This window comes from Galeopterus variegatus, unplaced genomic scaffold (assembly GCF_000696425.1).
Source record: "Galeopterus variegatus unplaced genomic scaffold, G_variegatus-3.0.2 Scaffold5026, whole genome shotgun sequence".
In the NCBI taxonomy this organism is placed as follows: domain Eukaryota; kingdom Metazoa; phylum Chordata; class Mammalia; order Dermoptera; family Cynocephalidae; genus Galeopterus; species Galeopterus variegatus.
The window spans coordinates 80,967-99,337 of record NW_007731137.1 but is presented as its reverse complement, the minus strand read 5'-3'; the positions used below and the strand labels follow the sequence as shown (position 1 = coordinate 99,337).

At 33.6% G+C, this 18,371-nt stretch overlaps 1 protein-coding gene across 1 annotated transcript in view; it reads right to left on the bottom strand.

Annotated features, from left to right (window-relative positions):
* LOC103604191 (EGF, latrophilin seven transmembrane domain-containing protein 1-like) overlaps positions 1-18,142 on the bottom strand; it is a gene marked incomplete at its 3' end in the record, with an annotated part of 85,007 nt that extends 66,865 nt beyond the window's left edge. The window contains exons 1-2 of the mRNA XM_008588772.1: positions 18,071-18,142; positions 16,547-16,696 (exon numbers count right to left, since the gene is read on the bottom strand). Of these exons, the coding sequence (XP_008586994.1) occupies positions 16,547-16,696; positions 18,071-18,092 (172 nt within the window). The remainder of the gene's footprint in view (positions 1-16,546; positions 16,697-18,070) is intronic.
* Between the last annotated feature and the right edge of the window lie 229 nt (positions 18,143-18,371).

Sequence of the window (18,371 nt, the reverse complement as noted above, 5' to 3'; positions counted from 1 at the left end):
ATTTAGGAATATTAACAAGTTAAAATAAAATTTGCAAAATGTATTAGAATTAAAAGTAAAAAATTTAAAAGCAAATCAATTTAAGGCATAACTTAGTAATTTCTTGCCAAATCGCAAAATGAAAGTAATGAAAAACAAATGTTATTTTATCAAGGGTTTAAGCAATTTATTTCAGGATGTTTTAGAAAAGTTAAATTGAGGGCCGGCCTGGTGGCGCACTGGAGAGTGCACCGCTTGGGAGTGTGGTGGCGGGAGTGTTCGGATCCCATGTGGAGACCGGTTCCCACTCACTGGCTGAGCGCGGTGCGGGCGCAACACCGAGGGTTGTGATTCCGTTGAAGGTCAGTAAAAAAGACAAAAAGGAAAAAAAAAAAAAAAGAAAAGTTAAATTGATCATCAGCTCCTTGATAATTATTTTGAAATGGACAGGTTAAAAAATAGGAGTAACTTTAGACTTAGGAGAGTCTAATGGGAGACTTTTACCATTGGTCAAGTGCTAAGAAGTCTGATTTGACTTTTAAACAATATGAAGTTGAGATTTAGTTTCAAAAGAATGTATTTTCATTTTTAATGAATTGGACTTATACTTAACCTTCCTACTTTTTACTTACAGGAAAGGTTTCCAAGGAATTTCAAAGGGTTCAAATGCAATAAGTAAATATTTGATCATCTTTAGTTGACGTAAGTTAAACTGTAACTCAGAAATGCTGCTGAACTGATCAAGGTGTCATGACATATTTCCATTCAAATCTATCTTTGTTCAGAATGAGATATTACACTGATGAATGCTTGAACAGCCAGGGAAGAGCAGAATCATGATAGAATAATTCCACTCATTCTTCTCAACCAGTTCCTGTCCATGAACACACATTTCTCCCAGGCACTGAAAATCCCACGTGCTGCCTCAGAAGGTTATTCTACAGATCCGTGATTTTTTTCAGAGTTTAAAAATCTAGCTGGAGATTATATAGATCACTTGAATGGTAAGACACCAAATTCTAGTCTTTGCAACAAAGTTGTGCCAATTATTCAATCCTTTTACCCTGGAAAATAATTTTTTCTTCCATCTTTCCCAGACCATTGTTCAAAAAAACATACATACTTCTCTATTCTGATAAGATTTATGACAAAGTATCCTGCAAGTCTTTTTAAAAATTGCATAATAATCATTAACAGAAACTTTGTATATAGAAATATCTACCATCTGTCTATCTATCTTCATATGTTTTTAAGTAACTGACTTCAGTGGGAGATTTGTTAAGCCAGATGAAAGTAGTCGGAATTTTATAATATAGAGGTTTGTTCAAGTTTTCATGTAAACTACATTGTTTTCAAGCAATTAAAAACTTGTGATGGATATTAGTACATTCGTTGATCAATTGTCATAAATATTCATAGTAAATAAACTATTTCTTGAGAATTTACACATTTTAAATTAGTCTCTTATTGTACTTTATATCCCCTATTAGGTACATGCTTTCAATGCTTAACATCTTTTTTGGGATAATTTAATTTATTGCTATATATACTAGAATCAATTGTCATAAATATTCATAGTAAATAAACTATTTCTTGAGAATTTACACATTTTAAATCAGTCTCTTATTGTACTTTATATCCCCTATTAGGTACATGCTTTCAATGCTTAACATCTTTTTTTGGATAATTTAATTTATTGCTATATATACTAGAATAAGATTTGGAAGAAGTTATTTCCCAGATATTCTTCGTAAATATGCTACTACTTTAAATACAGTCTTCCATCATGCTGAAGAAGTAATTGGTACAAAGGAAATTTAAAGAAACTTACTCTTTAAAGAAAGCTCACTAGTAAGTAAATAATTTATTTTCTGATTTTTTTCCTTTGGACACAGTGAGCCTAAAATACAAGTTAAGGATTAGTAAACTGTTAACGCGTAGGGAGTAATATGTTCTTATTCCAGGCATATACTGAACTGCACATATGTGTTGCTGTTTGTGGAGTTTAGGAAGAGCATGAGTGTCTTGTTGTTATACATGTATCATTAGCTACAGACTCTTGCTGCCTAGATCATCTTAATCTGGTTTCCTGAATGGTTTGGGAAAGTAGAAAGAGAATGAATCTATCCAAAACAATTTTGGCAGAAAGTGATTGACAGATTTTCATTACTAACAATCATCACTTATTGAAGCTTTCTATATGGCTTGGATTATAACTAAGTGCTTTTATTTGTATTATCTTCTTTAATCCTCGAAAATTATTTTGATGTTGATAAAACTCTTTAAATTCCATAGATGTAGAAACTGGTAAATGCTGGAACCAGGATTCGATTCCAGGAAAGGCTTCCTCAGAGGCTCTGCTTCTTTCATGGCCCTGCCTCCCATAATAAGCTGCAATTCCACTTCCTACTGACTATGGGGACGTTTTTCACTGGGTTTTGATCAACCCTGATTGAAATAATCAATATTTAGTTTCTGAATCTAGAAAGCTGAGGCCCAGATTTTCATAGTGGGTCTCCATCCTAATGCTTCATCCTCTGAAACCTATTGTGACATAAACGATTGTCATGTTCTCTTCTATATTTATTATCTTTACTTGATATCCTAGTTCTACATACTTATCAGACCTCAGAATTTTATTGTAAATTCTACTCTCTAAGTGTGTCACATTTCCATTCAATGTTAAATATTGTTGGAAGGACAATTTCTTTTCCATTAATAAAGGAATTGATCAGTAAATATTAAGGGATTAGTAGTAGTAGGTCCTTGGGTCACAATTTAGGAATCACTGGAATCTTTTATTAAAATGGTATCACCAATAATTGATAAAACAAGTTTTATTTTCTCAACATAATAATGTAATTTGTACTATGGACTATAGTCTAAAGCCTTGCTTAAATTCAGGTTAACTCTATACTTATTTATTCTTAAAACAACCATCTGATTTTTTAAAAAATAATAAGTATAAAGAGGTTGTAACTATGAAACAACAGTTAATGCCCCTACTGAAAATTTTCTGACATATTTGTCTGCTAATAAACTGAAATTCAAAGTCCAAAACACATTTAAAAGACCATTCTTCTCCACATGGTATTCCATTACGAAACTACTGCAATGAGCATAACATTAGTTGAACAAACATAACACTGTAATCAAGCATCTGCTTGCCTTCCTGCATTGCATATATGACAGAGATTTGTTGTGTGTTTTTTAGTATTCTCAATAGGTTTCTGTGTTTAGAAAGGTCCAGAAATAATCTTCAGAACTTATCCTCCATATGGCACCAGGAAACATGGCATACGAACTTTCCTGACACAGAGGATATTCAATCTTTTATTTCAAAATATCCAAAACTTGTCACAAAGGCAAAACTATCAAGCAAGTGCTAGGACTACCTCAGCTTCTGTTCAATTTCATCAAAACTGATTTAGTTGTATGTGCATGTTAACTTTAATTATCAAAAGTGCACTAAAGACAGTTCATTCCTTCCTAATTCTAGTTCTAAATGTTAAACACAACTTCAATTTTACTTTTAATACTAAATTATTTACGAATCAGGATGTGTTCTTGTCCAGCAGAGCAGAGGGCCAACAGCATAAAGTCACTTAATAAACATGACCTACATTTTGGTTCTAATGTTATATACACAAAAGAGAAATAAAGTAGAGATGTGCACTTGTCTGGATAATTACTGCACAGATAATTGATCTAGTTAGTTAAGACCAAAGAATCTCATGGAAAATATATTTGGCAGATTTTAAAAATTTGACAATTATATTAAATTTTCCTCTACGATCTATTTTTCCTGGATAATACAACCAGAGTCAATACCTGTTAAATAAGCTAATATTTAAGATATGTGGAGAACACTAACAACTGGCATACTTTCATTCTGCTTTAACTTGTTTAAAACTACATTCTAAAATTTAGTGAATAATTCAAGTAACAAATAACCTTTATTTACATCTCAAGAGCTCATCAACATACACTTTGTTATTTATGATTTTATAAATATAACCTTTACCATATTAGAAAATATAAAATATTATATTTAATCTATAAGTGGTATAATCCTAAATAAATTAAAAGACTCCACCTTCAATAAAGTGAACCAACTAAGTATAGCTAAATATAATGTCAATTACACAAAAATCTACTTCTTATGCAATGGAAGAAGATTATTTAGCCCCCACAATAGCAAAAAGTAGTTTCCTTCCTTATAATGATGACAAAGGGATTAACTTGCAAGTTCAATTTGAAGGACTAATATGGTTCCAAATATGTATGGTTCCTTTAACCTAGTCAAGACACATTGCCAGGTATTTCAATTAATGTGTACCAAGGTCACAAAATCAATTCCTTATCAGGCAAAAACACTCATACAGTAAATTTTATTTTCAAACCATAATCTCTAAATTAAATCTGTGTACCTTAAAAATACACTGCAGAAACTCAGTCATTGGGTTTTCTCCCTGATGGCATTTTCACGAATGGCACAAGCCTTTGTATGCTATATTTAGTCTAAAATGTTTGGTTAGATTCAGATCTTTGTAGAGAAAGTCATTACCTCTTTCCATGGCAAATAAAGGACCAAAGTATTAATTTCCTCCTTAAAATAAGTACAAGGTTTGAAAACTTCTAACATTCTGACTTCCAGCAATTTATTTGGAGACTTTTAAGCAATTATAAAGAGAATCTATGAAACTATATACCAACCCAGATTTCTTGGTAATATAAATAATCTATCTGAAAATAAGATTGAAGAAAAATTATGTTCATATGGAAAATAACATTACTTTGCAGGAAATCCCATGTAAAGGGACTTTGCAAGAATTGAGCTTGTCTGACCAACGGCACTCAAGATAATCACATTTTTAATGAAAATTCTTTGACTTGAATATAAAATACCACCGTCTATCACATTCAGCTCTTTCCCCATATTCTGAATACTCTGTACACATTTTTTTCTCCTAATATTCTCATTCTCACTCTATGCACAACTTCACATGAAACTACAGTAATTTCACCTATGCTAAATGGCAATCGACCAAATTAATTAAGGGAGCTAAAATATTTCAATAATCTTGTTTTAATGTTTTAATATTTAAAAAATCACAACTTTTGTGCCAAATTAGTATGCTTTGTTCGATTTTTTTTAACAATCCACATGTTTGATACATTTATATAAATGCTGTATAATATATATGACATAATGGCATTCTTTTTAATATTTAAAAAATCACAACTTTTGTGCCAAATTAGTATGCTTTGTTCGATTTTTTTTTAACAATCCACATGTTTGATACATTTATATAAATGCTGTATAATATATATGACATAATGGCATTCGCTCATACAGCTGACTAACAAATTATACAAATTTATTGTAACTTCAGATTCTTGGGACCAATTTGATGTTTGATGGTTGATAAAACACAGGATATAAAATCTTATCTCTGTCAGAGAGGAAGTAAAAAATTATCTGAGATTATACACTTAGAGTTTCTCAAGCCATTTTCCCCACATTCTCCTGAACAGATAATCTTTTAGTTGATTTTAGCACTGATAAACAGAATGAAAATAATCTTTTCCAGAGAAGAAAGTGAGTAATACTAGGAGAAAGTTAAAATACATTTTTTTATATTTAAACAAAACATTTTTGTGAATGGAGACAATATTTTCTTAATAATCTTTATATATTGGGAGTATCAATATTCTTATACAATGATTTAAAGTTGTTGAGAAAAATATTTTATCTTTTCTGTTTGCTTATGTAATCATTTATTTCATTTTAATCAAATTTAAAGCATGATAACAAATAACTTATTTTAATAGCAATTTTAACAAAGTGAAGCCTTCATTGTACATATTAATGCAATAAAGATAAAATCTCATTGTAGTTTTCTGAAGAGTAAATATGGCTTCGTGTAAAGCTGTATTTATAAAGGTTGATTCATCGGAAGGAGTGATAAATGTGAGACAGATATTATGAAAATACTTAGACTAAAATTATTTTTTAATTAAAGAAATAGCTGTGAAAGTACTACTATGATTAGGAGTAAAATCTCATTTTTCCACGTGCCAATGATTTCACACTTCCTAGAATTTTTGTGAAAAGGCATATTTCATACATAAGATCCACAGGGAATAACAAAGTGATTCTTGGGACTCGGAAGACTAGAAAATAACTTATTTTAATAGCAATTTTAACAAAGTGAAGCCTTCATTGTACATATTAATGCAAAAAAGATAAAACCTCATCGTAGTTTTCTGAAGAGTAAATACTGCTTCGTGTAAAGCTGTATTTATAAAGATTGATTCATCGGAAGGAGTGATAAATGTGAGACAGATATTATGAAAATACTTAGACTAAAATTATTTTTTAATTAAAGAAACAGCTGTGAAAGTACTATTATGATTAGGAGTAAAATCTCATTTTTCCACGTGCCAATGATTTCACACTTCCTAGAATTTTTGTGAAAAGGCCTATTTCATACGTAAGATCCACAGGGAATAACAAAGTGATTCTTGGGACTCGGAAGACTAGAGCCAGGGTGCCTTGAAAGTAGAATACAAGGTATTAGTGCCAATACTGCAACTAACCCTGCCTTAGGACATATTGCTTTCTATTTCATAAAAATGTTCAAAAAATTAATAGTCAATGAAAATTCATTCTTGCATAGTTGATCACTCAGAATGAAGTAGAACAACAAAGATATTACAGAGCAAACCGGTATAAAGTTTATACTACTAACTTTGATTATTTATACACATTTTTCATCTGGCTTAATGGGTGCTCTGAATTTACAGCAAAATATTTAGGATGAGATTATATATAAGGTAATCCTGGTATATCAGCCTCATATAATGTGTGAAATTCAGCTAAATCTAAGTGCCTAATTCACACAAGGAGATATATCACTCACAGTATCTCAATAAATTCAGCAAAGGCAAGGAACAATACAAATGCGGCACCAACCAACCAGAACTGTAGCATATCATAGATTGGATCCAAGGCATTTTGATAGTTTTCAATCAAGAATAACAACACGTCATTGTCTTCAAAAAATAGTCATTGTTGGTAATCCCCAATATCTACTGAAAAGCAGACAAACGCTGTAGCATATCATAGATTGGATCCAAGGCATTTTGATAGTTTTCAATCAAGAATAACAACAAGTCATTGTCTTCAAAAAATAGTCATTGTTGGTAATCCCCAATATCTACTGAAAAGCAGACAAACGCCATTGAAACTCGCTCCAATATTGCCTTATGTATTAATGTAAAAATAAAATAAAATTATTAGGAAAACATAAAAAAAAATTACTTATAATGAACAGAAATCAAAAAAGGCCTTGCAAAGAGAGTGACATGTAAATTGGGTCTTTAGACAATGAATCTCAGCTTATAACATTCCTAATATTAAAAATGCCCAGGTTCTCCCCTGAGACCCCACACAAATGATCATCTTGCCCCATTTATTAGGCTTGATGCAAAGGTATTTTGACACCTGTCAACAACATATATCATCCTCAGAATAGAGAAATTTGGCTACCGGTTCCTTTTCAGCTGGGCAGACTGCTCCTCTGATCAGTTTCACTTTTTTATCATCCGTGGCCACAAACACACACTCATCAAAGTTCTTTTGGAATTACAACACAAAAACAAGTTCCATCATGTGGCATTTTGTTCCACTTGCTAGCTACATGGTAATTTAAAAATCACAAGAATCACAACCTTCTTGCCCCCAAAACAGATGTGCACACCATCTTATCCAAAGGGAATACTCTCAATCGCATATACTGTAACAGTGCCTAAACCTCCCCAGTAGGGGAGCAAATATAAAAATCATGGTTTTATAGCCTTCCGTTTGTTTTTAATGGTTCAAGTGACTCCAATATTGTACTTCTCTCACTGATGATATTATGTTTAATACCTTACTTTTCAGCCCTATAACACAGGAGGGCTCTCTGAAGATAGATCCAGAAATTCCTTCTAAGAGAGGAAACCACCAGAGGAAACATTAAATAAAAGGTTTCATTTATGTGCCTGCCTCTACTGTTTTGTAGCCCCTGCCTGGTAATATCAGGAGAACTCTGAAGTCACATCATGGCTAAGCAGGAAAGAGTATCATGATATGTCACGGTCATGAGTGGGAGGAGAGGAGTACAAGGAATAGATGAAAGCATCTCCTGCCTTGGTCATGCCAGCAGCTCCAGAAATCAGAGTTTAAAAGAACAGTGCAGAACACTGGAAAGTGCACTAAGCTTAGAGGCAAGAGATCAAAAATCCTTATGTGTTTCATTTACATATTTCAAATTGAGTCCAAAATCCAAGCTATTTTCCCAAGAAGTGGTTGAACTGGAAATTGCAGTTCAAATAAATGTATTACAATAATAGAATCAAAGAATTTTAAATCTGAGAGGGACATTAATAAAGATCCTAGTCCAATCTGCTCATTTTAGGGAAAGTGAGGCTTGGATGCTCTTTGTAACTTACCGTAAGTATCCTAGTTGAACAGGACTGGAATATAAATAACAAATTTGAATATTTTAGCGCTAGAGTTTCAGAATTTACTATCAGAGAATCTAGTTATAGAATGCTAAGTGGGCTTCAGTTTATAGGGCTGGGTCTTAGCTGTTGAGGTATAAATATATAAAAGAAAAATCCAATGATGGAAACGTGGAGGATAAGTCATTGTTCTAGAAATTATTTTATTTTTAAGATCATGACCTGATATCACAGGATTTCTACCTTAGACTAGAATTAATCTCAGAAAAATTATAAAGTAGGGGTTACTTTCCTAAAAGTATCACTTTCCATGGCCAATTTTTTTTTCTGTTCATCTTTGTGTTTGTACTGTTGGCTTTTCTTCAAAGACTGGCTATCCTTAAATGACTCTCTTGTTTATAATTAAAGAACAAGTTGATTATCACAGGTGTCTGTCCTCACGCTTTGCCTGAAAGCCATTACAACCCCTTTAGGACAACACAATTCAGAGCTCTCTGTATATATGGGTCAGACATAACAATTTTCAGGCATTATTTCTGGTGGTAAAGTTGGGGAGAAGGCAGAAAAGTGGCATTGATTTTCACCTCAATATTTCCTTCCAGGAAGATGATCAAGTTTCCTTTGAGAGTATTTTCTTGGGTTTATCTGGGGGCGTACAATGACTGCGCAGACTTCAGAAAATAACGTCTCAAGCAGTCACCTAGATTTCCACTCCATTTCTGAGAAGTTAGGCTACCACCACCACAAGGAAAAGCCACGATCTTTGCTGCAGCCTTCTCTGTGAGCCCCCAACTCTCCCCTTTTGTGGCATTAGACTCTGCTTTAAGAAATTCACTTGTAATATGTGGACTTCTCATGGTCTCTCTCTGATTTCACTGTTTTTATTGTCAAGTCACAGCTTGAGGGAGGTGGACGAACAGGAGTTAAACAACCTCTACCTGAGCTGTAAATTTTATCAGGATGTTAAAATTTGTATATATTTTGAACTTCCCAGCACTTCTTCCTAAGGTATCTTAAATATACACAGTATTTGTTTATATATGTGAGACTATAATGGTTTATTGCTTTAATTTTCTCTTCCTATGCATTGATGGAATTTGTAATCTTATGGAGTGGATATTTTTGAGGAAGTTCCACCTAATTATTGTGGTAGATTTGCTGTCTCTGTTGTGTAACCCTTCTTGTGAACAGAGGAAAGAGGTCATACTTCTAGCACAAGGAAATGGATTTCTGAAATTGGCAAAGGTATTTTATTTATTTGGATGAAGTTCACAGAAATTATGCATCCTGGAATGTAAGCTTTGGGTTAATTTTGTTTATTCTTTCTTAAATATGTTACCTTTCCCATTCTATACAGAAAACCCCAAGGAAATATAAACCTCACTTCAAACAAATCTGATACATGACCATCTATAAGTACATCAGAATTCATACTTTTTCATGTTTGCAGTACTGTTCATTTACCTAAGAGTTCCTCTGAAGTATATAAAAAATAAGTTTGGTTTACCAAAAATCATTTGCTCCCCCAATGATTTTTAGTAATATATGTGTAAATCAAGATGCATGCACATACATAATATTATTGAGATATATATTTCCAATTCTATAAATATTACCTAAAAATTAGAGGCCACCTCTTTCTGAGGATTGTAATTTAAAAAGAAAGAAAGAAGGAAAGGAAGGAGAACTGGCCCAGTACTACTCAACTTTCCTAAGTTTCAATACCACAAAAATATAATAAACGTAAAAGGACAAGAAAAGTTTCAGAAAAACTATCACTCCTGATAGACGATTTCTGATGAGAATTGAAAACAAATATTTAAAAGATAACTACTTGAAGTTAAGATGAAAAGAGACAAGATTTAGAAGTTGCTATGAAAAATAGCTTCTCTAGCAGGACCTGAACCAAGGAGTTTTGATCCACTCTACATTCTGGGTATGTAACTTGGAAGTTACATATCTATCCGTTTCCAAAGTAAATTTGTGAACTTCCACTTTCCTCGTTTTTGTTGCAGACTGTCTCACTGAATACATAGACTAACTTTTGTAAGCAGACTATTTAATTCATTAGGATATGGTAAAACTAAACCAATGGATGATCATTTTTGGTAACAGAACTATATGTTGTTATGCTAAGTATGTGGGGGTACCATTTTTGTAAATTACAAGTATGAAGGGATAGAATGAATATTGCAGTTGCCAAAAAGAGTATATGATTTTGCCTCTTTCTCAGTCATTTTTTAAAGTAATTATGATGTTCTATCATACAAGAAAATGCTTGGTCTGTTTTTTTTCCTACATTGTACATCGTAATGTTTATTTTGTAAAATGTTTGCATGAATAATTGCTTTGTGAATGTATTTCTAAACAAGCTGGTGCACACTTAGAATGTATTTCAACAATGTATTAGGTTCATTTTTGTTACTTTTAAAGCCAAAGGTATTAACTGTGTCCTTTGGAAGTGGATTCTTGTAGAACAGGTAATGTTAATGAGATGAATGTATGAAAATGATGCACCTATTTCTAAACAAATAAGAGAACAGATGCTTCCAAATGAGAAGTAACCTCTTGAAAGTTAACACATTTCCAGAGGTCTTGCTATTATTCAAAATATCTCAAAAGTTTTCAAATTATCTTTACTCCACAGTACTCATGGCAAAAGATTCACCTCATATTACTTTATAACAACACATCATTTTTTAAAAAGCTATTAATCATTCCCTTTACCAATAAGACTTGCCTAAAAATTTCTCTTAGCTGTTTCTGAAAATTAAATCCACTCAAAATCTCACTGCCACTGAGGATAAGGAAAAAATATATATATAGTAAATCTAAAGTAAAGATCCTCATACATTTTTGAGTCCTGGTAGCAACACTGTAATAACTGAGCAATCTTACAATGGAATTTAATTCAGCGAGGAGTGGGTAATTCCCAGTGGCACTTTGATTCTGGCTTGCTTTTAAAATTCATTCACAGTATTTTAGTCACACCTTATAAAAGTCAAATGGCATATGCATCTCTATCTCTTATATCTAAATGCAAAATATCATAAAGAAGATATGAATATGTAAAAAAGAATATGTAAAGGAGAACAGTTAGAGTTATTTTTTGGTTTACATTTCTATTATGAAAATTATCACTTCATTAAATATTTAAAGCTGTGGATGTTATTTGTAGGAAATAGTTTAGGCAGTGTAGCTAATGGTGTTAACTGATATGCAAATACACGTCAGACATACACATTTTGCTTTGCATCTGTTCTTATTACTGTTGGTTTGCCCATTTCCATGAGCATCCTCTTTCTCACTAAAGAACAAACTGTTACGGGAGCACTCATGTGTCCTCAGCACTTATATTTTTGCACAGGCAGAATCATGCTAGTGGATTATTTTAATACTTCTTCCACATTCTGAATCCACAGGCTATTTCTTCTTCCTAAATCTTAGATAGCTATTGTGGCATTGTTTCCTCTACCTTTACCAGTATCATGTTGCTCTCTATTTTACTGTGACATGCTTCCAGTTGAGTTCTACAAGCACATATATGGTAATTAGACTAGTCAGACAGAGAAAGAGAAGTATCACATGTTCTCACTTATTTGTGGGAGGTAAAAAATAAATAAATAAATAAATACACAAACAACCTGTGTGTGGGGGGAGAAGACACAACAATTACAATAGAAAGAGAAGTATCACATGTTCTCACTTATTTGTGGGAGGTAAAAAATAAATAAATAAATACACAAACAACCTGTGTGTGGGGGGAGAAGACACAACAATTACAATTCCTTCAAGTTGATATGACAAGTGAACAGAAAGGACATTGTTGAGAGGGAGGGGAGAGGGGGGAGGGAGGGAGGCTTGGGTAATGGGCCACAATAATCAACACATTGTATATAGACAAAATAAAGTAAAAAAATTTTAAAAACCCTGCTTTTTAAAAGTATAGTGTGTCTCCTTGAGTACAGGAACCAAAACTTTATTATTTTCTTAGTAATGTTTCATAATAGTCATGTTCCAAGCTAAGAAAAGGTTTTTATACATGTGTACAAACTGTCAGTTACATCCTTCTTGATCCTTACTATCTTTACCCGAGGCAATTGCTTTTCTTCTACCCATTCTGATTCCATAAAACTCCAAAGAGCACAGCCCCCCTAATGAGTTTATCTGGGAGTAGGGAGACTATCTCTTCCACCCATCCTCACACCCACAGCTGCACTGAACTATGTGTTTCCTTTATTCCTGTTTCTACCTTCTCATAGCTCTGTTTATTCCAGCTCAAGCAATGTAATGCTTTAGATATACACAGATTTTCTCAACACTTTTCCAACCTTCCCTTCTTGTTTTTTGAACATTTTCTTAATTATCTGGGGGGAAAGGGATCTTTCACTCCCTAGATTTATGACAATCATGAACCAAAGGGAAGTCAAAAAGTGTGCTGAATAGCATAAGGAATAGCTTGTTTGAACATAAGGAATATGTTTTAAAACTAAAATAGCCTTAGCTTTAGGGTTAAGTAATGATAAAGCCTTTAAATATACCCCAGCATTTCTACACAAACTTCTCCTTCTCTTTTCTTAAAATGCCCTCAAACATCAGCATAAAAACAAATTCTCAAATAAAGTTCCCATTGATATCTTAATAAAGCTGTTAAAATAATAAATAAATTCCTATTAAACTGACACTGTACTATGCTAATTATGTCAGGTGATTAGTGAGATCCCAGAATTTGTGTCCTAGTTTTATCACTTAGTCTTGGGACACTGGGAAACACATTTAAGCTTTCAGAGTCCTTTGTCCTTCATATGCAAAAGGCTGGCTGTAGCATGGGTTCAATAGAAGTTAGCTATGACTAGTAATAATAATATTTGTAAATAAAGGATGGCACCTGTCCTTTTAATTTCAAAAGCTTAATATGAAAATTAAAGATATACTGGGTAGAAGTGGCATAAACTAAATGCATTGTACAAATATGAAGTACTATTGTTTTTACGTGCAGGGTAAAATAGTCTTTAGTGGGTTGACCCTTGCTAATGCATTTTTCCTCTACATAATAGGGGCATCTTCCTAATACACATAATTTATCTTGTAATTCAGCTACTTATTACCTGCTAATCTCTCTTCACCAATGCAATAGTACACATCCCAACTCCTTGACTAATTGCCCTGTGATGTAATCTTGCATGAAATAATTGAAGCTTCTTAAAGAAATGCCACACATCTTCAACTTATAGACCTTTGTTGCTGCTGATTCCTTGTGCTTGCATTCTTTTTGCCACTTTGTAAATCCTGATAAATCCTATTTATTCTTCAATTCTCACTTTAAATGTCACTTCTACTTGTAAAACTTTTCTGCAGTTGGTTGTGCATTTCAAATTTACCTCTATTCATACCTTTTATAGCACTGCATCATAATCATTAATATAGTTCTGTAACTGTCCCACCACATACACTGTAAGTCAAGGCCAATTTCTTATTATATGATTTCAATCCAAAAGCATAGCAGTATCTGTTAAGTAGAGACCTTATGGTCAAACATATTGACTAAGAGTACAGGCTGTGGAATCGTACAGACTTGTACTCAAATATTGGCTCCATCACTTCTTTGTGTATCTCTTGAGCTGTTCACTTAACCTTTCTAAGACTTACATTTCTATAAGGAAATATCCTTATAGATAAAATGGGAATAATGATAGAGAAGGTGTTGTGCTACTTAGTATCTTGGACTCAGTGCACAGTAGATATTAGCTATTTCATTGATGAAGGTGATGACAATAATGATGATGAAGGTGCTCAATAAATATTTTTCAATAAAAAGATGATTAAATAAAATAAATTCACTACTATTAAAACATTTTTATGGGACCATGTAATCTAAGTTCTAAATGACTGTTCAAAACTAGTTATTGTTGTACATTTAATGAGGTTGGGTTATTACTGTAACATTTATTTGGTGCCTCTGAGACAGCCAAATTTTATGATGATGATGTTGATGGTGATGGTGATGATACCAAAAAGACAACAACTTCTGTTATGAAAGAAGTAGACATCCTTTACAGCCAAACTCCTATCCAGTCATTTCTTCCTGACCTGATACTACCCTTTAAAAAATATAGGATAAGTGGGGAATCTCTTTACAGTTAAAAAAAAAAAAAAACCCAACAGACAAGGCATTGAATTCAAAAACACAACCTTAACTCTTCAGCAGTTGAGAATACAATGTTTTAAGTTTAATTCTAAAGAACATATTAAGTACACCTACTGAAAAAAATATCAAAAACCTGTCAGTGAGTTAATAAAAGATGAAAAAAGATGAAAACCACTGTTTGAACAGTTTCAAGAAGATATTACAAACCTCAGATAATAAATATTAAAACAAGTGAATATGTAACTTTCTTTAAATAGAAAGGAGATAAGATGAATTTAAAAAGAAAAAACAAATCCCATTACAAATTGTGTTCTGTGTGAAAAGAAATTGCAGGCCAGAAGGTCTTGAAGTATTTTTTTTTGATGGAAAACATGTTCTGTTTTTTAGCTGGCTATTGACTCGGGCAGCAGGGGAAGAAAAAGCTGTATTGGATAATAGAAGATATGTTTTTAAAAGAAATCATTAAAAACATCATTATAAGCTGGTTGGTTGCTGAAGGTCCAAACTGGAAAGTTATTGATGTTACTAATGGTAATCATGACAGCTGAGAAGTATCTGAATAACACAAAGGCAATGATCCTTATGAAGTGCCATGGTACAATTGGTAATGATTATTGGAAAAGCACACTAATATATGTGATGTAATGTTCTGAAGGTCATTGAACTATCAACTTGCCATAATGCCATTCAATTAAATACACAATAAAAATCTAAGATTATTTATGGAAAGAATTTTGCAGTGCTTGTAGAATAGCATATTACACATTCTGGCTGTATGTACAAGCAGAAACGTCTGATCGAATGCACCATTAAACAACTATAGCTTTGCTGTACATTTTTTAAACATTAAACTAATTACGAGGAGGTTTGGTTTTACTATATACTGCATATTTAATCTTTTTAAAGAGGCTTTCAAGTTGAATCATGAGATACAACTTGTTTCTGCTATAAGAAAACACATGCAATATTAACCATGTAAAATATCCTGGCTTAATTAGAAAAAGTTTGTGCTATCTTAAATATATTTAGGAATATAATACCACACAGCTCTAATTTGAACCTGTCATTAAATTATAGTTTAATACAAATTTATATGACTTGGAACTTTTTTCTCTCTCTCTTTCTGCCTCCTACACTGAATGTTGCTCTATCAACCCAGTTAAAACTACCCTGAAAATTAAAGAGAGAACAACAAGAGATTGAGTGAGATTTGAGGTGGGGGAAGTAGTGGTGGTAGTGGTGGAGACAACAGACAAGAAATCACTTAAATTCGATTACTAGGTAGCGTTCTGTTTGTCAAGTCAATGGGCTAAAATGCACCCTAGAAGGGCCCTTTCTAGTATTCCCTCTTTATGATCTAGCATAAAGATCTATAAATGGAATCTACTTTTTCAGAAAAGAATGTCTTCAAAATTCTCTTTCCACTCTCTTACTCTCTCTCTTCATTTGCTATATCCAGGGTATACATGAGAAAACCTCAAATTTCTTAATATCATCTTCAAATTTAAGTAGTCAAGAATAAAGAAGACATGTGAGGGCAACACATACCAGTATAGTCTGGACTTAATGAATTCTCTGCTCTTTTGCTCCTGAATCTATTGCCTCTGCCCTCTGCACCTGGGTTTTCCAGTTTAAGTTCAATCTTTAATATTCATACCAAATTAAAAAATACATTAAAGTCATTAAAAATCATATCAATGACTTTCAACTCATTAAGTGTCAATAATCAAGTATAAACTTTGACATGGGAAGTTCAAACTGAATGTTTAGTTAATTGAGATTTTTTTCAAATAGCATGAAATCAAATAGCATAACATAAAACAAGTTAATTTCTGGAGGACAGAAAAGCAATCACATCAGAATTTAATCTTACAATAAAATCCAAAAGAGGTAATAAGAATCGTTTACCTTTACAAATTGTGACACCATTTCCTGAATATCCCATGTTGCAATAGCAGGCTTCAACTCCGTCACGTATTTCACATTTTGCATTTGGGAGACAAGGTTTCTTGGTGCAATTTTGAGTATAGAAACAATTCAACAAAGTGGAGAAACCCACTAAATAAAAAAATAAATAAATAAATAAATAAACACCTTCTGAAAAAGAAAAAGAAAAATCTCCACCCATTGTTGAGTTAGAGTGCAATAAATACAAATACTCTTCTTTCTTTCTGTTTAGATAAATTATGAAAATTTCCCAAGGGAGCATTTAGCTAAATAGCACCACTACAGCAGGTAAGCAAACAGATTAAGGGATTTTTTTTTTCAATATCAACCTTTATCTAGTAAATGTCAACAAAGCTAAAATGTATAACCACCCAGCTTTATAATAAAAACTGTGTTCCCAGATCCAGGTACCACGTTGATCCAGTATCATCCTTCATTTTGAGGTGAACTACTTTTAGAGACAACTGTGTAATTATCAAGCAATTTCCTTCCTCTGGCAGTAATTTTGTGCAGAAATCAAGATAAACTGAATATTTAGATCTTTCCAAATTCAAATCAGTATTATTTTAAAATGATACCTGAACATCTATGAGGACAAACGCAATGGCTGTAGCTGTTTTCCACTGTGTTGTAGTGATAGTTTTTAATTCTGCCTTTTTCAAAACAAAATATCTTATACATTTTCTTCCATTAGGGGAAATTAAAGCAAAACTCAACATGCTGGTCAAAGAATGATCTTCCAGAAATGGAACACAACACAGACAAGACCAACAAAAATGAAACACAGAACAAGATGTTATTTCAGAGTTATTTAAAATAAAGTTGGAAATGATATTGTGTGGACTGTTAGGAAAAATTAAGAAAAAACATAGGAATTTCCTTTTTTAGTGTTATTCCAGGTCTTCTCAAGAGACGTCTTGGAGATCAACAGCTATAAATCATGCAAGTCACTGTTCTGAAAACAGTCATCTGAGATAAATTGTCCTTATCTGGTACCAAGATATTCTTAAACATTTTATTCTAAATCCCAGCCTCGCATAGGAGTGTGCATACTGTCTAAACCAGAATTAATTTCACCTTCAGAGATGTGATTTATCATCTTTCTGCACAGCATCATCAAAATGGTATTTTAAATGAACCCAAAGTCTGGGCTGGCAATCCCCTTAAAATGCCAGGAAACCTCCCACAGGTGTCAATGCTTTGGATTTCTCAAGTTTCTTGGGGGGAGGGGGGACAGAGGAAAGGTCAAAGTCTGACACTTTAGGGACTTCGTCAGGAGGAATGAAAAGCTAACAGTCCCCGAGCCTTGAATATCCCGAGTTGAAAGGCCAAGGAGAAAAACATCCTGAGAAGTACTGCGTCAGTTCTCCTTAGAGACTTTGCCAAATCCACTTGGCACGTGAACTTCTCCTTGTAAAATCCCGTTCCCTACAAATGATCGGGTCCTTCCAGCAACTTTGGTGACCAGGGACGCTGAGCACTCACCGAGGAGCGGGAGGAGTTTCATTGGCAGCGGCCGCGGTGGTGGCGGTGGCGGTGGCAGTGGCGAGGAGCGCGGCTGGGTGTGCGGGGCCGAGACGCGGCTGGGCGGGCGCGGCAGGGTCCCGGCTCCGTCCCCGGTGACGCACCGGCTTCCTCTGGACACTTTCCGGCCTCTTTGTGTGAGTGTGTGTGTGTGTTAAGCCCTGAGTCTGCTGGCCACGTCCGGCCTCCAGCCCGTGTCCCCAAGCCACCCGCGCTCCTTCCCCTGCTTCGTGACTACCACGCTGATCACTATTGCAGACCC